The 25,112-nt window shown below is 48.6% G+C and overlaps 2 protein-coding genes across 4 annotated transcripts; one reads left to right on the forward strand and one right to left on the reverse strand.

Annotated features, from left to right (window-relative positions):
* The first annotated feature begins 2,842 nt into the window (after positions 1–2,842).
* WRAP73 (WD repeat containing, antisense to TP73) lies at positions 2,843–18,735 on the forward strand. The gene is made up of 12 exons (XM_053962558.1): positions 2,843–2,968; positions 4,015–4,167; positions 4,738–4,854; positions 11,769–11,841; positions 12,652–12,755; positions 13,542–13,628; positions 14,144–14,278; positions 14,365–14,442; positions 15,706–15,811; positions 16,272–16,397; positions 17,106–17,297; positions 18,283–18,735. Exons 1-12 carry the CDS (start codon positions 2,900–2,902, stop codon positions 18,390–18,392), a joined length of 1,350 nt encoding a protein of 449 aa, XP_053818533.1. The 5' UTR covers positions 2,843–2,899; the 3' UTR covers positions 18,393–18,735.
* TPRG1L (tumor protein p63 regulated 1 like) lies at positions 18,030–22,977 on the reverse strand. Of its 3 annotated transcripts, none has more exons than XM_053962561.1 (6): positions 22,774–22,977; positions 22,605–22,696; positions 21,935–22,111; positions 21,220–21,373; positions 20,293–20,518; positions 18,030–18,367 (listed from the first exon to the last, which is right to left on the reverse strand). In XM_053962561.1, the coding sequence occupies exons 1-5, from the start codon at positions 22,975–22,977 to the stop codon at positions 20,324–20,326; spliced, it is 822 nt and encodes a 273-aa protein (XP_053818536.1). In that variant the 3' UTR covers positions 18,030–18,367; positions 20,293–20,323. The 3 variants fall into 3 exon arrangements, with proteins under 3 accessions (XP_053818536.1, XP_053818534.1, XP_053818535.1); XM_053962559.1 differs by lacking the exon at positions 18,030–18,367 and adding an exon at positions 19,146–20,077; XM_053962560.1 differs by lacking the exon at positions 18,030–18,367 and adding an exon at positions 19,146–20,098.
* Between the last annotated feature and the right edge of the window lie 2,135 nt (positions 22,978–25,112).

Below are 25,112 nucleotides of genomic sequence, written 5' to 3' on the forward strand. Positions count from 1 at the left end.
CCCCCACCCAGAGCAAGGGGTTTCTTTTTGTAGCTTTTTTTTTCCCCTCCTACCTGAGTTTTGAGTTCCCCCGGAGGTCTCCCGCAGACAGGAGTGGCCTGGGATTGAGGATCTACGTTATTTACTGCACTACACTGGAGTAGCGTCCCGGTCGCCAAGGCAATGACATTGGAGCTGCTGAAAGCTCTGTGAAAAGTGAGGCAAAAGCTCCTGCGCTCCTTCCTGGAATAGGAGGCAGTTGCAAGGGGGTGGGGAGTGCTCAGCCAAGCGTGCCAGGGAATTAAAGCTGGTCACCAGCGCCAAAGTGACGCCAGGGCGAGTTGGCTGTGGGGGCTGCGACAGTGGTGGCCACCTGGCAGCAGCGCTGGGCTTTAATCAGCCACAGAATCAGGGAATGGTTTGGGTCGGAGGGGCGCTTAAAGATCGTCTCGTTCCACCCCTGCCATGGGCAGGGAACTTTTCACTATCCCAGGCTGCTCCAAACCCCGTCCAACCTGGCCTTGGGCACTTCCAGGGATGGGACATCCAGCAAAGGACACTCAGCGTAGATCAAGGAGGTTTTTCCCCTCATCAGACAGGCAGACCGAGCAGGTTTTGTGTTTGCATTCAGCCAAGTGACCAGATCATCTCTCCCGGGGGGATCGGGAAGGGCTCTGGTTCCCTGCACTGCTTCCCCCGGGGAGCAGCGACTTGCCAGGGCACACGGAGAGGGGCACTGGGTGAAGACTGAACATTTCTGATTAAAAACCATCACCCACGAGGCTGATTATGGACTCACAGACACCCTGCCACACCGACACCCCCCTCACAAACTCCCGTGTCACTTGCCCTGGGTCGCCCAGGCAGGCGGCGGGCACTGCTCATCCTTGGGCAATCACTGCTTGTGGTCAGCTCCCCTGTCCCCCCTCGGGGACCAAAGGACACCCCCTGCCCACAGGCACCCCCACATCACGGGGAGGGGGGTGATGGTGACAGCAGAGCAGCTGTCACATCTGTCCCTCTGCCGTGGGGGCAGAAAGCTGATGCATTCACCCCCCAAGAAACACATCGGTGGGGCTGGAACCAGCTTTTGGAACCCAAATAATCCGTAACGAAATCACGACTCCAGTCCTCAGAACCTCTGGTCGTGAGGTTTATTTTTTATGGTGATTGTGGCCCCCAAACAGGGTGGGGGGGGGTCCCACCGGGCCGTGCTGCCACTGGGACATTTGGGGACCTCATGTAATGCTGGGATGGCTGTTTGCAGATTTTAAAGTAACCAGTATGAAAGAAAAAAAAAAAAAAAGTGTAATTGTGGACTCCAAGGCAGTGTCTGTGTGTGTTTGTCCAACTGAATACCAGCCTTGCAGAGATTTGCAACAGATTTATCTGTTGCGTTGGTAGCAGCAGAGTCCTTGTGTGTGAGTAAAGCCCTTCCTCACACACATATGTGAGGAAGCCAGGCCGCCGCCACCCAAAAATCGCGGGGATACACACCGTGGGGACAAAGGGAGGCAGCTGTGCACCCCCCGGGCTGTTCAGCGGGGAGGGGATGCAGAACAGGAGAGCTTCGGGGAGGCTGGCAGTGCTTTGGGAACACAGACATCCCTGTCACCCTCCTCCTTCCCCCTTGGCTCTTCTGCTCCCCGGGCCGGCTGTGCGGCGAGGGGGCTGTTTCCCGAAGGAGTATGTTCCCTGGGAGGGGTTATCGGGGATCTGCCCCTCCCCTGGTGTGCCTACTGGGAAAAACGCGTGTTTTGGGATTGGCCCCCCGCAGATGTTAAATTGAACACTGTATGCACTGTGGAGGGTTATTTTGTAATACTGCATCGATCCTTTTTAAGCAGTGTGTTAAATATGGTTTTAGGTTGTAACATAATGTTAAAATAGAAACTCTGCGATGTAAGATATTTTTTTACTGGCTCAAGAAAGGGATAAGATAATCAGAAACTCTTGGCACAGAGATAACAGCGACAGTGCCCATAAAGAGTTACAGCCTCCTTATCGGAAAAGACAAACATTCTTCCACCTTCTCTCCCTCTTTTTGGAACCACCAGGATTAAGGGGAAAAAGTTGACAAAAACCAGAAAAATTCTTAATTTGTAAGGAATTTATGCATCATGTGTGAGATACATGAATATGCAACAGGTTATTGCTTTTAAGGGTTGTTCCTTTGTTCACAAGGCATGCTTTTGGCAGCTCAGTGCCCAAAAACATCCGGACGTCCGGAATTCTTTGCTTTTTATTGTCTTGTAGTGTCCTAATCCTCATTGTCCACATTTTTATTACTCTAATTTTATTACGATTTTTTATAACTATTTTATTGCTATTAAACTTTTAAGATTTTAAAAAACAAGTGATTGGTGTTTTTCACACCTACATTGATTGATTGATTGATTGATTGATTCCAGTCAGATCACATCCTTTTTGCTGGGGTATCTCTATTCCAATTATTAGTTCCTCTGTCCTGTCCGGGAAATCTGGCGCGACATCCCACCTGTGCTCCCATTGCTGTCGGTAATTAGCCGGCAGTAGTGATTAGCCCGAAGGGCTGATTAACTAGCCAGAAGGGCCGGTTAATTAGTCAGGGCTATTCCGGGCGCGGGACGCTGCCCGCGGAAAGGCGCCAGATAAGGGAGGGCTCCCTGAGGATAGGGAGAGGAGGGAGAACTCGCCCCTCAGCTCATTAACCGCGTCATTACCCGGCTCATTAGCGGCTCATTTGCATACCAAAGCGGCGCCTTCCCGCGCGCTTCCCGCCGCCGGGCGCCCCCTGCCGGGCGGGCGCGGGACCACAACTCCCGGCGTGCCCCGGGGCGGCCCCTCCCGCGCGGCCCCGCCCCTTCCGGCGGGCCCCGGCGGAGCGGAGCGGGGCGGGCGGAGCGCGGCGGGTTCGAATCCCGGCGCCGCCGCGCCCGCCATGAACTTCTCGGAGCTGTTCAAGCTCTCGGGGCTCCTGGGCCGCTTCTCCCCCGACGGAAAATGCCTGGTGAGTGCTCGGCCGCGGTCAGCGGGGCCGTGCGGCCCGGCACGGGGCTGTTGGCGGGGCCCCCGAGCGGCCGCTGCTCGGGCCCCCGGGCCGGGCCGGGCTGAGGGCGGACGCTCCGGGGCAGCGATGGAGCCCCGAGAGGCTTTGAGGCAGTAAGGGCCAATACCGGAGACCGGGGTTAGGTTAAATTAACCTTAACCTGTTAGATGAATTGTTTTAAATTAAGTAGTACTTTAAATGAAGTAGTACCTGGAGGGAGCCTACAGGGAAGATGGAGGGGGACTTTTTACAACGGTTTGGAGAGGCGGGACAAGGGAGAACAGCTTCAAACTGCCAAAGGGCAGGGTGAGATGGGCTATTGGGAAGGAATTCTCTGTGAGGGTGGGCAGGGCTGGCACAGGGTGCCCAGAGCAGCTGTGGCTGCCCCTGGATCCTGGAAGTGCCCAAGGACAGGGCTTGGAGCAGCCTGGGGTGGTGGAAGGTGTCCCTGCCCATGGCAGGGTGGAGGTGAATGAACTTAAAGTCCCTCCCAATCCAAACCTTAAGGGATTCTATGAAAAAAAAAAAGTTATAAGATAAAAAGTAATTTTTTTAAAAACTGGAGTTACTTACTCAGCAGTGATGGAGTCAAGGATTCTATTTACTACTCTAAAACCCCCTTTCCCCTGGGTTAGTTCTCACTGCAGTTTACAGTGGAGCCCACTGCATATAGGATAGAATTACAGAATCATAGACCTGTTTGGAGAGCAAGGAACTTTAAAGCTCATCTAGTTCAAAGCCCCTGCCATGCTCAGGGACACCTTCCACTATCCCAGGTTGCTCCAACCTGACCTTGGACAATTCCAGGGATGGGGCAGCCACAGCTTCTCTGGGCAACCTGTGCCAGTGGCTCACCACCCACAGGGAGGATGTTTTTTTTTTTTTAATTTAAACACAACATTGACCCTCTCTGGGCTAAACCTGGCATCACAGCACGCCTGGCAGGGACAGCCCTGGTGCTCCATCCACATCCTGCCCCAGCTCAGCCCCGTCCCCGTCCCCCCCAGGCCTCGTGTGTGCAGCACCGTTTGGTGGTTCGGGATGCGAGCTCCCTGCAGATCCTCCAGCTCTACACCTGCCTGGATCAGATCCAGCACCTCGAGTGGTCCTCGGACTCCCTGTTCATCCTGTGTGCCATGTACAAGCGGGGCATTGTCCAGGTGAGGATGAAAGCAGGACAGGCCTTTCCCAGTTTCCTGCTGGGATTTGGGTGTGATGTGAGTGAGAGCTTAACAGCCAGCACTAGTCTGAGGCTTTGCTGAGGCACCTGATGTTATTGATAACACAGTCTGAGGATAAACCAGCATGCCAGAATTTTGAAAGCCACAACAAACATCTTAGTTTGAAAAAGAATAATTAGAATAAAAATATCTAGCAAAACAGATCAGAATTGGAGATTATCTTACCAATTTCTTACTGCAGTGGGAAATAGATAACATGCAAGCTTGTTAAATGGACTAAACTCATTTAAATGTTGGATATTCAATGTATTTGTCACAGAAGAAAAAACCAACCCCACATCCTTTGCCATTTCCATGACCACCCTGAGGTATGGGACTCACTTTTGCAGCGGGATCCAGCGCCAGTCCCTCATGGCTGCGGGTGGTTGGGTGTTCCTGAGCTCCCTGAGCTGGGCTGCAGGAGCCTCTTGTCGGCTGCAGGGAGCCCTCCTGAGCAGAGGTGTGGGTGAGCTGATGCTTCCTGCTGTGTCTGGTCGCTCCCTGCCCCAGGTCTGGTCCTTGGAGCAGCCGGACTGGCGCTGTAAGATCGACGAGGGCTCCGCGGGATTGGTGGCTTCATGCTGGAGTCCGGACGGGCGTCACATCCTCAACACCACCGAGTTCCATGTGAGTGTGGAGGCAGGGTTGCTCCCCTCGGTGTCAGATGTTGCTGTCTGCCCTTTGCCTCCTAAAATAACCCACAGCCCTTAAAGCTGCAGCGGTGGTGGAGAGCACGGATGCAGCTCTGTACTCCTGTGTGTAACTCGGGTTAATTCCAGGTTAGGTGTTTGTTGTTCCACTAACATTTTGTCCTCTTGCTCCTGGTGATAAGGTAGAAAATAGACACTTAAATTTGAAGGTAAAATTGTGTGGTTTAGAACATATCCTGATGGTTTTGATTTTGATGGCATTCATCACAGCAGTCTTAGAAATCCAGTATGTTCCTTGCACGGTGAGAAAAGCTCAGGATTTCTAGTTAAAAAAAAAAGCCCAAACCATAAACTATAAATGTTACAGAATGATTTAAAATTAAAACTTACAGGCTTATTGAGCTGTGAGATGAGATTTAGATCCAGATCCTGGAAATATTTTCCTAATTGTTTGATTTGACACACAGGAGCCAGACTGCTGGTGGAACCACTTGTGAAATTAAAATTATAACACCTTTAATGTTTGTTAAGACCTATATTGGGAAATGCTACTAATGTAGAATCCAAATTGGTTTGTGGATGGTCTGTTTGTTGGAAGGCTTGTGGATTCTGACTTTTCCACCTTTTGGATTAGAGCTGATGATTCCTGACAATGAATGGTCAGAAAATAGCCAAGAACTGCACGTGAGACACTTTCTTTTTGTATTTACTCTTTCCAAACCTGTGGAAGGGTTTTAGATGACAGGATCGTGTGTCATAACACTGGTTAGCACAAAATTTACATGCTGCAGTGCAAGATTGCCCCTTTTTTGGGACAAATTCCAGTGTTAGTAGGATATGACTGTGGACAGCAGTGTGTGTGTGTGTACAGACTCACTCCCCCATCCCTCTAGATAGGAGTGATAAGTTTAGGCCTTGGTTTTCCCAGGTGTGAATGGCCCTGATAGCAGCAATAAAACTTAAAAACAAGCCCAGAATTCCAGCCTGGAGGCAGTGCAGCCATCCCTGCTGGTCAGGCAGCAGCAGAGGAGGCAGAACTGCAGGCTGGGGCTGTGTGAGGCTCCCAGAGAAGATCTCGTGGCACGTGCATGTGGGGGTGGACCAGCGAGGATTTATTGCCTCCCAACAGAACTCGGTTTGACCTTAGAGGATTTCATTAAGCCTTTGCCAAGTTGGCATCTGTGTTGGGATAAGTTTCCTTTCCAGCTGTAAACAGGTTGCTAAATTAGCTGTTGTCAGACAGCTGCCAGGGCCAAGGAGCTGTGTTTACTCCCTCCCTGCTAAATCCACAGTCTGGGGGGATGGACGTGGGCAGTGCTCAGGATATTTAATATCAGTGTGTTACCAAATCCAGTGATTGCCTGGAGGGTTTGGGGGTTCCCTGTCAGCCAGCTCAGCTGGGCTTTGGTCACTTCCAAACAGCACCAAGTAACCACTTGTTATTCCTCAGGTCAATGTGTGGACTCCACTGAGAGCTCCTAAGGAAGTTTCTTGTTCCCTGAGTTTTTTAAAGGTTATGGTTGTGCTAATTTCTTTCCAGTGCCTCAGAAAAATCATTACAGAATGATCATTACAGAATAGCTGGAGTTGGGAGGGCCTTCTGGAGATCATCCAGTCCAACCCCACTGCCAAGGCAGGGTCATCTGGAGCAGGTGACACAGAAATTAATGCAGGTGGGTTTGGAATGTCTCCAGAGAGGGAGATTCCACGCCCTCCCTGAGAAGATGTTCCAGTGCTCTGCCACCCTCCATGGAAAGAAATTCTTCCTCATGCTGAGGTGGAACTTGTTGTGTTTTAGTTTATGGCCATTGCTCCTTGTCCTGTCACTGGCACCTAAAAAAGGAGTCTGGCACCATCCTTTGACACTTGGAATTCATCAGCTAATTTGTAGGGTTTCTCTGTGGTCAGTGTTCCTCCTCTACTGAAATCCACTCTGGGAAGCAGTTGCACATTATCAGTGTGTCCTCTGGAAGGTGTTGAACCCCATGTGACTCCTTCCAATGCCATTGTTCCACCAGAATTTACAGGCACAGGTAGAGCTTAACCAACAGCTGCAGGTGAAGGATCTGAAGGAAAGCAAATGGATCCTCTTCACATTTCTGGAAGTGCTCAAAGCCAGGTTGGGCAGGACTTGGAGCAGCCTGGTCTAGTGGAAGATGTCCCTGCCCATGGCAGGGGGTGGGATAAGATGAGCTTTAAGGTCCCTTCCAACCCAAGCCATCCTGGGATTCTGTGATTCTCTGCTTCCTCATGGCCCTCATGTTTTGGGATAAATAGTGCGAAGATGTTCCGGAGTGTTTCTCTGAAGAGCTGTGCTTACAAACTACATACTTCGTACTTTGTCTCATTCCATGTCAAGTCCTTAAGCATTAAGGAGCTTCTTTGGAATTCCAGCAGCAGGGAAAAGTGTGTGTTTCTGTGTGTATCCCAGCTGATCCTTAGTAACTGTGTGTGGCTGCATTGGCTGAAAAATGCTTCCTGGCGAGGAATGTGCTCCGAATAATCTTCTGAAATCCGGTGCTGACAGACACTGCTATGTAAGGGGGCCGAGTGACCCAGTCAAGTCTGGGACAAGAGTTGACAGTCATTTGAGCTGTAGGTTGTTTAAAAGTGTGTTTTTGTCTGCTGAAAATCACCAGTCCTCCACCTGCCTGGAGCTGTCAACATCGGGCCGTGGTCCTGGGCCCGGCGCTGGAGACTGTTTATCACGTTACCATCTAAATACTTTTTATTTCTCAGCTGTTTTTAGGCTATTTTAAAAATGCTTCTGCTTTTGGTTTGTTTTTCCACTGCAAAACAACAGCTGAAAACTTCTCAGACACCATTATTGTGAGGATTTGAGTTTGACAACTCCACTCAATCGAGTCATCTATGCTGAAGAGAAAGTATCCCCCAAAAGGAGCCGTGGAGAAGGGCTTGCTGTAGACTTGACTAACCATGGGCTGTTCTCCTTCTATAAAAACAATTGTCTCTTCTCCATGAGTTCCCCGAGAAAGGCAACGGGCAGCAATGGAAATTTCCTGTCATTTTTGAAGTGTTTGGTTTCTTTTCTCACCCTCTGTGTTTTTGGTGTTTCTGTTGCTCCTGATCCTGTGTGCAAGCTGTGACATAATCCTTCTAATCTTCTTCATCTCATTTATGTTGGCAACTTAAATGAGATTGTGGAATGTTCCAGGTGGGAATATGAAGGTTTTCCCTTTTCAGTCACAATTCAGTTGTAAACACAATGTAAAGGGAAGGGGGTGTGAAATCCATACATTAAGCACATAATGTGAGTTTCTCTGTAGGAATGTCTGAGTGGGCACAAATGGAACAACAGAAAAGGATCCTACTTTCAAGAAGCAAAATTATTTGGTTTTGAATGTTCCTAGCATAGACCAAACCATCAAGTTGTGTCAGTTGGATGAGAAGTTACAATGAATTATAGAATATATCTGTATGCTTCCCTCTGAGCCTGCAGCCCTTGCAGGGGAGAGTGGAGTTGAACAGACAACAACAGGATGAGAGAACACAGCCTCAAACTCTGCCAGGGAAGGGTCAGGTTGGACATCAGGAGGAATTTCTTCATGGGAAAGGTGGTCAGGCATTGTAAGGTGCTACCCAGGGAGATGAGTGGTGGAATCCCCATCCCTGGAGGTGGCACTTGGTGCTCTGGGCTGGGTGACAAGTAGGGATCAGGCTCAGGTTGGATTGGACTTGATAATCCTTTCCAACCTCAATGAATCTGTGAATAGAGGATTTGAAACAAGATGATCTTCAAGATGATCTGTGATTCTATGGTCTTGTTAGATGTTAAAGGTGTGTTGTGGCTGATAGATGGAGTGAAGATGAGGGCTTTGCTTATTTGCTTTTGCTTTGAGGCATCTTGTTTAGTTGTAGTCTGGGTTTTTGCAGCTGTATTTTTGTATGTGTGACTGTGCCATGAAATGTGTGCTGGCTGTGCCCTGTGGGCTCTCCCCAGTGCTGCAGAGGTGTTTTGGGGCACACAGGGCAGGGCAGTGCCCCCTCAGCAGTATCAGGGTGTGATGGCACTGTGATCCAGTGCCAGGAGCATGTGCTCAGCAGTGAAGAACAGGAAAACCATTACTGTCCTCCTTCACAAAGCTTGACCCTCTTGGAAAAGCTGCTGTTTTTACAGCAAATGGAGGTTTAGGTTGGATATTAGGAAAAATTTCTTCATGGAAAAGGTTGTCAAGCAATGGGACAGGCCCCTGAAGGGAGGGGTGGAGTCACCATCCCTTGAGGGATTTAAAAGACATTTAGATGTGGCACTTGGGGACGTGGTCTAAAGGTGGCCTTGGCAGTGCTGGGGAAATGGTTGGACTCAGTGGTCTTTGAGGGCTTTTCCATCCTAAATGATTCTGTGGCTTCATGATGGAGCACAGATGGATGCAGAAATATTTTGAAACAAAGATGGCCTTGCCTTTTCTCTGGCTGGACCTTGGTTGACAGTGGGAACTCAGCATGGGATGTGCTGTGTCCCATCTCCAGAGATTTGTGTGCTCTTGAGCTCAACATGAGGAGCAAAGTGTTGCCTCCTGAGGCTTGGAGCAGCCAGTGTGGTCCAGGATGGAAGTCTGTTTGATGCCCAGCAGGCCAGGGGAGCTGTTCATGAGGCTGAGTAGCAGCACTCAGATGCCTTTGTCAGGAAAAATGATGATCCAGCCCTCAGCATTCGAAGCCTGCAGCTGCTAAGCTTGTATTAAGTGGCTGGAGAATGTGTGCTGTGTGTTTTGCTCAGGGCAGGCAGGGCAGCCAGTGCATTTAGGGCTGCAATTAATAGTCCCCAGCAGCATTTCAGTGCTGCAGTTGCTGCAGGGGAATGTGTGGAGGCATTGTGTTGGTATTTTTAAAGTAAATCTTGCCTGAGGAGCAGACTGACAGCGCTGGCTTTGGGTGGCCGGAAGTGAGCGGCCCCAGGGATAAAAGTTGATTAATGTTCATCTCGTGGGTTCCTCCAGGAGATGCTGAACTTAGAGGAGGAGAATCTGCCCCTCTGCCCTGCCCAGGTGAGGCCCCAGCTGCAGAGCTGCCTCCAGCCCTGGGGTCCCAGCACAGGAAGGACCTGGAGCTCCTGCAGTGAGTCCAGAGGGGGTCTCAGGATGATCAGAGGGATGGAGGAGCTCTGCTGGGATGAAAGGCTGGGAGAGTTGGGATTGTTCACCTGGAGAGGAGAAGCCTTGGTGTGACCTCACTGTGGCCTTCCAGTGCCTGAAGGGAGCTTACAGGAAAGATGGAGAGAGACAGTTTCCAAGGGCCTGGAGTGACAGGACAGGGGGGAATGGCTTGCCACTGACAGAGGGCAGGGTTAGGTGAGATACTGGGAAAATCCTTCCCTGTGAGGTTGGACAGGGCTTGGAGCAACTTGGTCTACTGGAAGGTGTCTGTGTCCATGGCAGGGGCTGGGACAAGATGAGCTTTAAGGTCCCTTCCAGCCCAAATAATTCTGTAATTCCATGGGAAAAGATTTCTGTGTTACTTCTTCAAATCTCAGAAGTTTCCTGACGTGTAAGGCAGAAGGGTCTGTTTGGGATTCCGTGGATCTCTGATGGGGAGGCAGTGTTTATTGGGATTCCGAAGCTTGGTTTGAACTCTGTAAATCCCTTGAATTCTGCTTCCCACCAAAACTGATCATGTCAGCAAGGGAAAAACCTCCAGCTTCTGTTGCAACACAGAGCCTGCAGATTACCAGTGAAGCAGATCCTTGGGCTGCTCCCTCAGCATCCTTTGTCACCATTGAGCAGTGCCAGCTCCTTCAGGGAAGGAGAAGGTGTGTTGAGGACAGACCTGCAAAAAGGTGTAGGAGAACCTTCCTCCTGAGACTGCTGGGGTGCTGCTGGGCTGTGTGGGGTGTGGGAGGGGGAGGAAATGGGCACAGTGCTGGTGTTTTACATACTGGATCAGAATTAATTTTGGTGTTCAGTAGTTCAGGGAAAGGCACCTTTGCGATAGAGGTGCTTCACTGGCAAAAGTCCTACCTGTAGCTGTTCCTTGGTGCACTAAAATGCAGGAAAGCACAAGTTAAAAACCTGACCCTGGAAACATTCCTTGCTCCAGCTCCAAATGCAAAGGTTCACGTGCCATCCTGGTGAATGCCCATGTGTCTGGGGCTGCCGTTGCTAAGGGAGAGGGAGTATTTGTTTTTAATTGGGTAATGTGCAGATGGCAAGGCAGAGCCTGGAGTGCAGCTGTGACCTTGGGGAGCTGTGGGGAGGCTGGGTCTGCCTTGGTGCTTGTGGAGGCACAGTTCTCCAGAAATCCCCCAAACACCAGTGTAAAGCCTTGCTTTGCATAGCAGGTTTTGGGTGTCTGAATTTTTTGGTAATTCTGTAAGGGTGCCTCCTTGTGTGTGCCTGAGGAGGGAAGGGCAAAACACAAACCAGCCATCAAAGCTGAGGGTTTCTAAATGTTGTAAAATACAGCTCAATGTTCATACTCAAGGGCCTTTCCCCAGGGGATACAGTGTTCTGAAGGGGCTGTAACTTAGCATCCATTCATAAAGGCAGGAAACTCCCCATCTCTCCTCCAGATTCTGTGATGAATCAGTTTTTCCAACTGCAAAGTGACTCTGGGCAATAGATTGGGAAGATGTTTGTGCTAATGTCAGGAACTTCAGTGTTTGTGAAGAGGTTTTCTCCATATCAGTGGTGTGAATTTTGTATCCCCATCTAGAGTACTTGTGTAAGCTTGGGGTAAATTCCCTGCTAACTGCCAGAAATTGGGAATGAAAAGCTGTTTCCCAGGTCATTGTGTTATACAAAATAACTGCAGAATTAATTAATCATAGAAGGTTCATTGATCCACTTTGTGTTGCTGAATTAGGTTGATGTTTTCTGTTGATTTTTTTTTTTTTTTTTTTATAACCAAAACTGCTCCCTGTCTCTGTGCCAGCTGCGAATCACGGTGTGGTCCTTGTGCACCAAGTCTGTGTCTTACATCAAGTACCCCAAAGCATGCCAGCAAGGTAAGTGTCACACACCTAGCTGGGAATGGTCCTTTAATGTGGCAGAAAGGGAAAATTACTTTAATGTGACCACAAATCCCATTTTTGGGAACAGGGTCTGGTCCCGTCCCTTCTGAGCAGCACCTGCAGCAAGGTTGTGGTGTGTGAGTGAAGGATTCCAGCTGATCCATGTGCCTGCTCTTCACATGTGCATCTGTGTTGTGTTTGCCTCTGAGGGATCCTTTAAGACATTAAATTATACTGGACGTGCTCGCGATGAAAAACATTAATCCAAAGTGACTTTTGTCATCTTCTGCATATGGAAAGGCTGGAAAGGGAAGCTTGTGTCAGGGCTGTCAGACCACATGGCTGTGGTAAGCAGTTTCCTGCCCAAGGCTTGTATCCCAGAGATGACAAAGACAATTATGTATTCCATGTAAAATCCAGGAGGATGGGGAGCAATGCCTGGGAGTTGGTGGAGACCCGATGGTTGCATAACTGATCCATTTAGCCAGGCTAAATGAAGTGGTTATTTGAAATCTGTTGGGTTTATATAACAACTGTCAGTGGTTAGATGTGTTTTGAAGCATTCTGGAGCTCTGCATCCTGAGAAATTGTACATTCTGAACTTAAAAATTGCTGACACAGTGAATCAGTAACTTCACTGTGCTATGCCTTGATTAATGTGACCTTCTGTGAAGAGATTCTGTCTCCTCTTTTAGTTCTGCTTTGAATTGGGAGTAACTGTGCCTTGCTGAAGACTCATCAGCTCTTCTGCCTTGCTGTCTGATTTCTATTTAAGCCAGTTTTAATTGATCTGTCCCGTGGCAGGGGTGGCTTTCACCAAGGATGGGCGCTACATGGCTGTGGCGGAGCGACGTGACTGCAAGGATTTCATCAGCATCTTCGTGTGCAGAAACTGGCAGCTCCTCAGGGTAAGCTCTGCCTCTGCTCCCACTCTGCTCTGGAGGTCACCTGCACATATTGCACACTACTCCATCAGAAACAGTGAGAGTAGCAAGTGCTTGGTACTTGGGACATGTGATATAAACTGGTCACACATGGGATCAGTCCATGGAGGGTGGCATTGGCCACGGGCTGGATCTGAACAATTAAACCTCACTAAGAACTTGTCTGTATCTTGTGCCACCTCTAATTTGGGAATTCTGAGCCTCACCAGAAGCTGAGAGAAAATTTGGGAAATACCCCTAAATGTTTGCCATGTTCCTGAGCTCTTCCCTAATGAACCTGGTGGAAGCTGTGGCTGTCCCATCCCTGGAAGTGTCCAAGGCCAGGTTGGATGGAGCTTGGAGCAACCTGGGGTAGTGGAAGGTGTCCCTGCCCATAGGATGAGATGAGCTGTAAGGTCCCTTCCTTACTGCAAGGGATCCCAGTACAGATCCTGTACTGGGCTTTAAGACAAGGAATTAGTCTTCTTTGGTTTTTGACTGATTTAGTGTACCTAATTTAATTTTCTTACGAAATGCTGTTTGTTTGAAGATACAGAAACTTTTAGCTTTTCGGTGGAGGGGATCAAAGATCTACTAAATGCAGCATGTATTACAAGAGGAAATATTTTTGTTGCTACTCTGGCATGCAAAAAGCTCTTTTGTGTTTGTGGTAGCCCTTGAAAGGTTAAAACTGAGCATTCTGTCAGCTTAGATGCAACAGGATTTGTTGACATGTTTCAAATGGTTTTGTGGTTTCTCTTTTGTGGGCAGCATTTTGACACTGAAACCCAGGATCTGTTTGGGATTGAATGGGCTCCCAATGGCTGTGTGCTGGCAGCGTGGGACACTTGCCTGGAGGTAAGAGGAAAAGCAGATTATTTTACTGAAGAGCTCAAGCTGGTCTTTGGCCATCTTGTATAAAGCAGTGACTAAAATAATTAGTGTTTAAAATGTTTATTTTGAACATAAAAGGGTGTGAGTCCAGCTTTTGTTAAATATTACACTTGTATTGGGGATGGGTGTCCTTGCAAGTGGATGTCGCTGTTCTTTAAATCTTCAATAACAGCAAATTATTTTTAATTTATCTTGCAAAAAATTGTAAACATTGCAGAAGCTGCTGTTGAAATAATGAAAGAATAATGGAAGAGTCTTCTACAGCTGTACTGACATTGCAGTGCACAGTGATTTTACAGTTACTGAAAGTATTCATCCAAAAATAGAGCAACAAAACCTCTTACCTCATAGATAAGAGACCATTTGTACCTTTGTAATTAACTTGCTGCATGTTAAGCAGGCAGAGTTTGGCAGGATGATTTGCCTGCCTGTGGTTTTTAGCAGCATTTCTGGATTACAGTGGCTCTGCTGTGTTTCAGTACAAGGTGCTGCTGTACTCCCTCGATGGGCGGCTGCTCTCCTCCTACCGCGCCTACCAGTGGCCCCTGGGCATCAAATCAATCGCCTGGAGTCCCAGCAGCCAGTTCCTGGCCATTGGCAGCTTTGATGAAAAGGTGACAAGTGTTTCCTGCCTCTTTTATCTAAATCATTTGAAGAACTTTGCCCTAACAGTCTCCCCTTGCCACTCTTCCTGAGCCAGGTGCGTATCCTGAACCATGTGACGTGGAGGAAGATCACAGAGCTTGAGCATCCAGCAACCATTACCAGCAAAAAGACTGTAAGTGTGGATCCCAAATCCATGGAGACTTTAGCAGAGCCTGTGTGCTGCTGTTTGTATCTGAAAGATGCTGATTAATCCATTTCATTCTGGAGACTTTTTTCCGTTTTTTTCTGCCAGGGCTTGGGAAACTGCAACCTGGGAATGTAACAAAAATGTGGGAATCCTTTCAAATTTGATGAAATATGTGTCTGTGACCGTCTCTCCTGAGCAGTAATAGATTCTCAGATGCTCCTGTCATGTGCCAGTGTATTCTGGGTGTAGGTGGTGGCTGCATTACAGATTTGGGCGTGCAGCTGATGGCAAACTGGAAAACTGAACAGGAGAGATTTGTCTCAGCTTTATACAATTCCTAACTTTAAACAGTGCTGGAACTGGATTGTGTTCAGATTTTCCATCCTGTGTGGACAAGCTCATCCAGCTCACCTAAAGGGCATTTCCTGGAACATCTATCAGCATTGATTTTTATCCTTTATACCTGTACCTGCAAGGTCTGACAGATTCTGGGCTGTTGGCAGCAGGTGCAGAGCTGCTGTTCCCAAATCCTGAGCTGATCTCATCCCTGGAGCTAACAAGAAACGTGTGTGGTGCTGTTTGCCATTGCAGAGGGAGTGAACAGACCTCCTGGAAGAGTTTGTGTGTGGATTATAAGCCTACAATATTCACATGACTCTGCCTCTTAACCAGAAGCCAGGCACGAGCCATTAAAGCACCTCAGCAAAGCTTCTCACGGCTGAAAAATGCCTTAACTTCCAGTTAGGTGTAAAATATGTCATGGAAAACAAATGGAAATAGCTCTGTTAATCTCCACTACACAGACAGGAATTGCAGTTGCTGTGTTTTATCCTGGTGCTTGTGTTTGGGAGCATGTTGCAGGCACACTAAAATATTTTTGCTATTTTCCTTCTGCAGCACTGCACTTTGTGACAGAATCAGATTAAAGATTTTTGGTTGTAAAAATGAGATTCATGTTCCCACTGTAATGGGGATGATTTAATTTGCTGTCAGAAATAATGAATGAGGTGCACTACCTCAAGCTTATTCTTCAGAGTGTTTTTTCTGATCATGGTTCCAAATGGCCCATGATTCATGGGGAATACTGGATTCCAGATCTGCCTACTGCCCTTTCCTCTGCTGATGAACTAGGGGATACTGAGATGTACTAAATGTGCAAATGAGCCAGTGGGATGTGGGTATTTGGTAAGAGCCCATGTTCAAACTCTCCGAGGCCCTTCTGTAGAGCTCTCACTTGTTTCTTTGTAGATTGTGTATAAAGAAGTGGAGAAATCCCCAACTGTTGGCACAGAGAGACTTTCTTTCCCTCCAACAAGAGCATTGGCTAGTTCTCTCTTCAGCACACAGAGTAAATGTAAGCCAAAGTTTACTCAAACCAGACACTTGAGTTTGCCTTGGGAAGTCTTTAAATAAACATTGTAGGTGAACTCTGCCCCTTGGACGGTGGAACAGATCCTCTGGATGTTCTCTAGGGCAGTAAAAATCAGTCTCAGTCTTTGTGGCACTGTAAATCACCTTTGGTTGACAGTATTTGAAATACTAGTTAAAAGGTAGTAGAAAAACTAATCTCTCCTAATTTTCCTGATTTAATCTCAGTCTTGCCTGAATTTCCAGCCTTTCCTTTTCTCTAGGAGGGCAGGAATAGTAGTAGGGTGGCTGTGTGAAAATGTAGTATCTTAAAGCAATTGAAATTTTGATTAGAACATCTTGGAGAAGAGTAAAATATGGTCCTATCACTTCAGAGATGAGGGATTTTAACAGTTGGATGTAAATGAAATGGCTCATTAGTGAAATGTTTTTATTTCCCATTCCAGATGACATTTCCCAGGTACCAGTTTCTTTACAGTACATCAAACCAGTTGCTGACAGGGCAAATCCCAAAGTGGGAGTTGGGATGTTGGCTTTCAGTGCAGATAACTGTTTCCTGGCAACCAAAAATGGTAAGTTCCGACTGCCCTGCCGTAGAGGGGAAACCATGTGGGGCATGTGGGGGCTTTCCTTAGCAGAAATGATCCTTTGCACTATAAAAAGAGTCATGGCCCTGTAAAATCAGCTCTGTTGTGAGATATTTAACTACAGAGGAATCCCAGCCTGTCTTCTAGTGTGTGTTAACTCTTGTGAGCTGCCAGAACTGCTGGTCAGGGCATGAACTCAGCCTTGGCTCTGTATTTAATGAAAATAGGGGGGTTTTCTATTTCTTCAAGCTTGTGTGAGCTCACTGTATTGAAAATGAAACAAATCTTCCCACTTACAGCCTGGGTCTCTTAAAAGGCAGATCTCTGCACAACTTATAGCAGGAGGAATTCTGACTTCCTGAATAGTGAAAGTCATGGAATTAATGTTCCATTTTTCCCTTTGGTCCTGAGGGGCTGTTTGTGCCTGAATGCCAAAGCTCTGGGTCAGGTGTAAAACCCATCAGACAGACTAATGATAAAAGCCAGGAAAGGACTGGGAGATGGACTAGATCACTTTTACCTTTTTTTGCAATATTTCCTGAAGGCTCTGCTTGGCAAAACTCAAGTGGTGCTAACCCTGGGGTGTACTTAAAGATTTGCGTAGTACGAATTTGCTTGTTCCTGTGCATTTAGAAAAACCACGCGTGATCCTTTTATCCTCCAGCTAGCACACAATTGCTCCTTCCTCTGCAGATAACATTCCCAACGCTGTGTGGATCTGGGACATCAGGAAGCTGAAGCTGGCAGTGGTGTTGGAGCAGCTGTGCACCATCCAGTGTTTCCAGTGGGACCCCTGCCAGCCCCGCCTGGCTGTGTGCACGGGCAGCAGCAGAGTGTACCTGTGGTCCCCAGCTGGCTGCGTCGTCGTGCAGGTGCCTGGGGAAGGTGAGCAGCAGCTGCCACAACCTCTCAGCAGCTGCTCAGTTGTTGGAACCCTGGTGGCTGAGAATTTTAGACTTTCTGTGCTGACAGGCACTGACCCCCAAGAGAACACTGCATTTGATCTGAGGCCGTGGAGAAGGTTTCCAAAATGGAACAATCCCAGAACTGGGATTGTGGCTGTGGAGTTTGAATAGAAGTGTGTGACATCACAGGGTGGAAAACTTAGAGTTTAAGGGTTAGAATATAGGAATATATATAAAGCAAGATGGAGGTTTTAGGGTGAAGGCTGGTCCCTCTCCTTGTCCCTCTCCTTGTCCCTCTCCTTGTCCCTCTCCTTGTCCCTCTCCTTGTCCCTCTCCTTGTCCCTCTCCTTGTCCCTCTCCTTGTCCCTCTCCTTGTCCCTCTCCTTGTCCCTCTCGTCCATGGGTTTGGGTGGTTTTGTGTAATTGGATAAAAAAGTCTGCATTGTGAGCCAATGGTAGTTGGTTATTGGGTTAAAAGTACAAATAATTTAGGTGTCATTTCTTAATTGGACAGTTAATCCTTAAAAGGCCTTGTAGAGAGAGAGAGATACAGTTCCATTTTTAGTTTGTTAGAGTGAAGTGCTGTCGAACTCAGGGTTTGTGAGACTGTGACATGGATAAGAACTAATAAATATCTGAGTCTCAACAAGAAATACTGTCTCACAATTTAATCCCAACCCTGACAGAAAAGAAGCAAAGAATCCAGACTCTGTGAAAAATATTGTTGCATTTATAAATTAATCCAAGTGTTATCCTGGAAATAGCTCAGGTGTGTTCTTGGAGCTGTTTAAAAACAGGTGTTTTCTCCCTCAGGAAAAGAGGAGTTTCATAGTGAGACACAGGAAATGTCTCAGGCACAGCACGGGGCCAGCAGGGATTTGTGTGGCTGATTCCAGCTGCCTTTTCCTCCAGCAGGAGGATGGGCTGCCAGCTCCTTGCTGACACACTCTGATCTCTTCCTGCAGGTGACTTCCAGATCATGTCTCTCTCCTGGCATTCCAGTGGGGACTCCATGCTGCTCCTGAGTAAGGACAACTTCTGTGTGTGTTACTTGGAAAGAGAAGAGGTAAAATAAAGTAACTAAAACGCATTAAAACTGCTCCCAGGTCTGAGGAAGAAAGAGGAAAGGAGTGAAAACCTGTTGCCCAGTCTGAAGTGTTTGTATTTATAAGTTATTTATTTGAAGGAGCTCCAAGCTCAGTGTGTGAAATACTGTGACTGCATTTGAATGAAGTGATGTAGCAAGTGAAATGTAAGGAATGAGTGTTTATTGCAAGAAAACCTCAGTCTTGAGGGAGTTATCTTTTTCAACTCTGAACCCTTATTTTCTAAAACTGTAGCTCTGTGTATATATAATGTATAGCTATTATTTAAATTTTCTATTTCCAATAAATATTTTGATAGTTACAAACTATAAACCTACACCTCTGCACTTGAAAGTCTGTTTCAGTGTGATCAGTGATGTGATGATATACTGATTTATCCCAGCACAAGGAAACTGTTACTTGCACACAAATAATTTTGGGTGACAGTAACTGTGCCTGGGCCACTGTGGGTCTATTACATGGAATCTTTGCCAGAGGGATCACAACTTGACACTTCAAGATGCTGAATTACAGGTAACTGAAATGGGAGTTTTTGTCCCAGCTCTGGTGCCAAATAGGAGTGGATGGTTTGGCAGGGAAGGAGCAGTTGGATATCCTTCCTTGTTTTCCCCTGCCCTTCCAAGGAGGGAACCTCTTATTTAGGAATTTCCTGGATTTTTTTTTTTCTTTTATTACCTAATTTCACAGCCTCAGTCTCCAGAAAATGAAGAACGAATACCAAGTAAGAGTTGAAATCTTAACTTTACTGCAAGGTTAATGAAAATTGAACAGGGAACTTAGAAAATGCATGGAGAAGCTTGGAAAGCTGGAGTTAGGACCAACTGCACAAACACCCACCTACATTAAGGTCAAAAAACCCCACCACTGCAGCACAGTGTTCATCCAGCAGATAACTGCTCTGATGAAAGGGCACAGAGAGAAGGTCATGCACAAGGAAAAAGCTTGTTAGAGTCACCTCCTGAGCAATTACAGCTGTAATCTCTTGGGTTGCTTCTGAATTTCATCCCTGGATGAAAGGTTCAGTGCAGGAATGTATGAACCAAGGCTGACACACAGTGCTGAAACTTTTCTCTGTCTCCATTACAAAGTCCTGGCCCAAACTAGAGTGGATTTAAGAAAAATGGCTAAGAGTATCAATCTAACCAAAATAGAATTCCTTTTCAGTTCTACAAAGAACATCTTTGAAGGCAAACGTGTTTGTGAGGCTTTTGGCAACGTTCTCTCACAACAGTCTTTAATCTGTGGCTGCAGCAAAGAAACAGAAGTAGAGAGGAAGTTCCAATAGGTTCTTAGAGAGATTTTACAAGAAGCTCAGAAATGCATATTGAGTTCACTAACTGCTGCTGAGCAGGTGGAACAGTGCAGCTTTAGCAAAAGCTAGCAAATACTGTTAAAGACTGACTGACAGCTTTGAAAATTCCTAACAGGCATTAATCAGAGCACTGAGATCATGGTGATTGGAACAGCAATTCCTCTGAAACAACACAAAGCAGTCCCAAGCACACGACAGGATTTGACACCGTACGCAGGGATACAGCAGGGCCGTGGCACAAAGGTTCTGCTGTGCACTGGGGGTTTCAGCAGGTTCCAGTGGCACTTCATGGACTGGGAAGAGCAGGCACTGGGACACACAACACACCACGGCTCATTCACTCTGCGTAAGGACCAGTGAGGGCTGTAAATCAGGTACAAAACACACGACTGGCACCACCCTGCTTCAAATCCAACCTGTGCATTCCCCAAACAACCTGGGAACTATCCTACAACGTCCCCCTTCCCTTCCCTTTTCCTTTCCTTCCCCTGGCAACTTTGCTTTATCACGTGCTCTGCCCTCAGCACCCTCTCCCCAGGGCACCACCAGCAACTCACTTGCCCTTGAACAGCCGATACACAGGGGGGTTTAAAATCCAATTTTGCCTCTTGTCATGGAGTAGCCCAGCTTGGCCTCGTTGTTGATGAAGGACATCAGTCCCAGGTAGGTCTCGATGAGGATGGGCCGCTCCAGCACCAACACCCCGTTAGTGCTTCCTGGCACTGGGCCCTCCTTGTGGGCTTTCTTCACAGCCTGGATCAGCTGCGTTTGAAAGTTTTCCAGCTGGAAGAAAAGAAATCACCTTGCTTTTGCATTGTTTTGCAAACTGTTAAGCAGCTGCTGATAGGGAATGGTGAATGATTAGCATTAAAGCTGTAGCTGTCACGGCTCTATGGGCTGTGATAGTCACAGTCTGATATTTAACCTCAGTGATTCAGTTAATTTCACACAGGACACTGCTGATGTGTGACTTAAACAGGGGAGAGATTTATCAGTGACCAGGTGTTTATTTCTGTGGTTCTGCCCTGCTCACTGATGTGTTATGCTTAATAGTGTTCTAATTTTAGTCAAATTTTCACAGGGAAGCAGCTGTTACAGAAAGAACAGAGAACCACCTTGGTGAAGGTTTTTAGCGAGCAATTAAAGTGTCTGTTAATTAGCTGGCAGTCCTAGATGAAAAGTCCAACAGCCTGTCAGGTAAGTAAGAACAGAAACAGCCCTAGATCCATTTGCTTTTGGGTTTTACATGACTCTGCACCTTGGGAAGTTTTGGCTTCCTCTGCGTTTCAGCCAGTTATGGGTGCCTGGCAAATGTAGGCAGTAGGGCCACCTTGCAAGTCAAAATTTGGAGACTGGGGAGATGGAGCTCCAAGTTCTACCTCTGATGTAACTGATTTTGTTTGATTAATTAATGTATTGCTTAAAAATAATCCAAGTTGTGTCTACCCTACAAGCTCAGTGAGCTGCCTGGAGCAGCTCCTTACCCGGCACAGGGACGAGATCTTCTCGTCAGCGTCTGCCATGGGGTGCTCGGTGAAGGTCACGTAGGGGATGTTGGTGGACCAGGGGTTCCACCTGTTGATGAAGGAGGCTCGGCTTTGCTTGTCCCACTGGATGCGGATACCGACACCTTCCCTCCTGATAGTGCAGAATGAACAGGGTAAAACTTGTCTCTGAGCAAGGTTAACTAAAAATGTTCTGTCTGGAAAAGACCTACTTGGAAGCAGAAGCTAACTTGAAATATAAGTGATAGTAAATTTTACTGAAGGTAAGAAATGCAGTAATTCAGCCCCTGGAAAGTCAAAGGGACATTCTTATGAGCTGAGATCAAGAAGGTGAAGCACCTTGGACATCCTGGCCGTCCTTCACAGCCTGTGACAGCTCCTGTGTACAGGGGACCTGCCACTCACAGCTTTCTACTCATGCTAAGGTGGTGTTACTACTACTTACTGCATTATGTAATGGTGAGGAGTTTCTGCTCCCAAATCTACTCATCTTATCTTGAAAGTCCTTGAGCAACTTGCTGTTTGTACAACTAGTCACCACCCCAGCTACCAGCAGCTACCCTGAGGTCTTCTAGTAAAGCTTCAGGAATTGTTTGCAAAGTTAAGCAAACAAAAGGAAGAATTCTCAGACCATTCCAGTGGTCAGGCTGACAGCTCAATCTGTTCCCAATAACACGTGCCTGTGGCTGCTTACTTGTTGAGAGATTTGGGTGGGAACACAAACTCCCCCACAGAGATGGTGTCCATGGCGCTGAGGGCGATCCTGGTGACGTGCTGGCACTGCAGGCTGATGAAGTTGTACTTGCAGACCAGGAGGGACCAGTCCGTGATGAGGACAAGGCGCTCCTTCTCGTTGTTCCAGTGATCGATTCTGGGGAGAGAACACGACTGAGCTTTAAGTGGTTCTGTCTCCTGGCTAGAAACACTCAAGAGCTTGGCAGAAAGAATTGCTGAGGAGAACAAATCTGAAGTCTTGGTGACGCTGTATTTTCTGTTACTTTGCTTTGTATCAGCAGGGCCAGTGCAGGGCTGAGGCTCTGTGCCCTGCTGCACACACGCGGCTTTGGGACAGTTTGTTCAAGCTATGCCCACGCTTTACTGCAGGAGTGGGTTCTCTGTGGGACTGGATTTCCTAACGGGTTAACTCGGGAGCGTTGGTCTCGTTATAACGAAATAATGAAATAATGATGGCTGCAGCCAGCCTGGGCAATTCCGGGCCTTGTACACGAAATAATATTCCCCAGGTTTAACACAGAACAGCGCTGTGGGCTGTGCAGCTCTGGACCAACAACGCGGGGCCGAGGCTGCCCTGGCTCTCGTCTCCCCCGCCCGGAGCGCCCGTCCCACCCCGCCGCGGAACTCACTCGGTGAGCAGCCACACGCTCTGCACCTCCCCGTCCTCGGCGGGCAGCACGACCACGCGGATCTCGCTCACCGCCTGCTCGATGGTGCCGGGCTGCGGGGGGAGAAGGCAGAGGTCAGGGCGTGCGGGCGGGGGCCGCGGCCGCCCCCGCTCCCCTCCCGTGCGCGCACCCGGAACACGAAGTACTGGCGCAGGCGGCCGGCGCGGCCCGCGGTGCGGACACCGAGCGGCCGCAGCGTCTGCCGGGGCGGCGGCGCGGCCGGCTCGAAGGGCGGCCCGGCCCCCCCCGGCACCAGCGTGGCGGCCCCGGGGCTGCCGGGGCTGCCGGGGCCGCCGGCCGGGCCGGACTCGTCCGCGTCCCGCAGCTGCAGCATCGCGGCGGCGCCGGGCGGGCGCTCCGAGCCTTCCGGGGCGGAGCGGGGCGGGCGGAGCGGCGGGGCCGCCTCTCGCTCCGCGCCGGGCCGGGAGGCGGCACTGCAGCCCCGCCCGGGATGCTCGGCCGGTACCCGGCGAGATGCGGGATGAGGGACACTGTTGTAGATGTCGGCGAACCTAATGGGAAGAATGATGATGTTTAACTCCATTTCAGAAGGCTGAATGATTTCTTTATTATAATTATGTTATAATACATTAATATGATATATAAAAGATGATATTAAATACTACACGCTACTTTCTCTAACTATCATATCTCTTCACAACTCGTGACCCTGTTCTCCAGAGCCCAGACACAGGTGGATCCAATTGGCCATCAGGCCCAAACAATCCACCATGATCCAACCAAGTGCTTACTCTGGGTAAACAATTCTCCAAACACATTCTACAAGAGAAAAACAAGGAGCAGAAGTAGAAATTGTTTTCTCTTTCATTTCTCTCTGTGCACCTCAATAAAAAATCCTGAGAGAGAGAGATGTGCTTGCCACAGGACACGGCAGCGCTCCCCGCTCCGCTGGCCCTGGTATCGGGTGTTGTCGTCGTCACACACCGGCGGCCTCTGGGGCTGTCACCATCGCGCACCTGGGGCTGTACCAAGTGGCGGGTGCTGTCACTGTCGCTTGCTCAGAGCTCATTAGGTACCAGGTACCATCACTGTCACATGGCCAGGGCTGTGTCAGGTGCTGTGAGCATCGCACACCTGGGTTGTACAAGGTGTCAGTCGCGGTCACCATCGCACAGCAGGGCTATACCAGGTGCTGGGTGCTGTCACTATTGCCTGCTCAGGGCTGTGTTAGGTACCAGATGCCATCACTGGCACGCACTGGGGCTGCACCAGGTACAGGGTACTGTCACCATCACAAACCTGGGGCTGTACCCGATGGTGGGTGCTGTCACCATCCCCTGCCCAAAGCTGTATCAGGTACCAGGAGGCGTTGCTGTCACACACCCGGGGCTGTATGAGGTCCCAGGTGCCACCATCATTGCACACCCAGAAGTGTATGGGCCCTGTCTCAGCTCTGCTGTGGATTTTCAGGGCTAAGACAAGAACCCACACACATCACACAATGTACAGTGGGAGGCCCTGTGCTCGGCCAAAATGATTCTCTGCTCTGCCCAGGTGGTCTGAGTAAGACTCTCATATACCCACAAAGGAACAAGATTGTGTGGGTCTATGGAGGCCAGGCAGAGCTGCTGTGAAGCAGATCTGGGTCAGATGTGCAAGATCCTTAAATACCATCAGGACAGAGCTCAGGAAGGTACCAGAGGAGTGTGGGATAGGGACAGGATTGTGTGTGGAGAGCCCTGGAGCCCATATCACATCCAGCACACTGATAGCTAAGATTAAATAATGCTGGGGAATGAATGGCACGTTAATGTTTCAGTTTCTGTGGTCTCTGGCATGACTGCAGATATTATCATCAGTATTTATGGAACTGTATCATATCTTGGACCACTTTCAGGGCTGTTTTTCACGGAGCCAGAGGATGACATCCTCGGCGGGCGGCTGTGCTGGGAAATTATATAAAATTGAAAACATACTAAATTGACTTCACAGACAGGGTAGGGTTTCAGATATCTGTCTTTCACGTGTGTCCCATGAATCCCCCACTCTCCACAGCCCTTGCTCACATGGGCCTCTTTAGATGGGAAACCTCACTACTGGCTTTAAAGGGACTTTAAAAGGACTGCAGAGCTGAGTCTGTGCTGGGTCACTCCTCAGTTTCTCCCACTGGACCTTCCCCTTCTCCCTGCAGGCAGCCTGGCCGGGGTGGCTGTGGCTGGGAGAGTGGCCACGCCAGGCCAGCCAGGACCCTGCAGCGAGTTGTGTCCCACCTGTGTGACAGCCAGGATTGTCACTGAGGCAGTGCGGGAGCTGTGGCTGGACTGATCAATCCCCATCCTTGGCCTCGAGCCGTGTCCTGGAGAGGGAGCCCGACTGCCGGCTCTGCCCAGTCCCTGCCCATTGGGAGGAATCCCTGGAAGTCTAACAGGGAGCAGCCTGTTTCCTACTGTAAGAAAGTTCTAACTTTTTAATCCCAGATAGAAAAAGACCTGGATTTATTGTATCCTG

The sequence above is a fragment of the Vidua chalybeata genome, chromosome 22 (genome assembly GCF_026979565.1).
Source record: "Vidua chalybeata isolate OUT-0048 chromosome 22, bVidCha1 merged haplotype, whole genome shotgun sequence".
Lineage (NCBI taxonomy): Eukaryota > Metazoa > Chordata > Aves > Passeriformes > Viduidae > Vidua > Vidua chalybeata.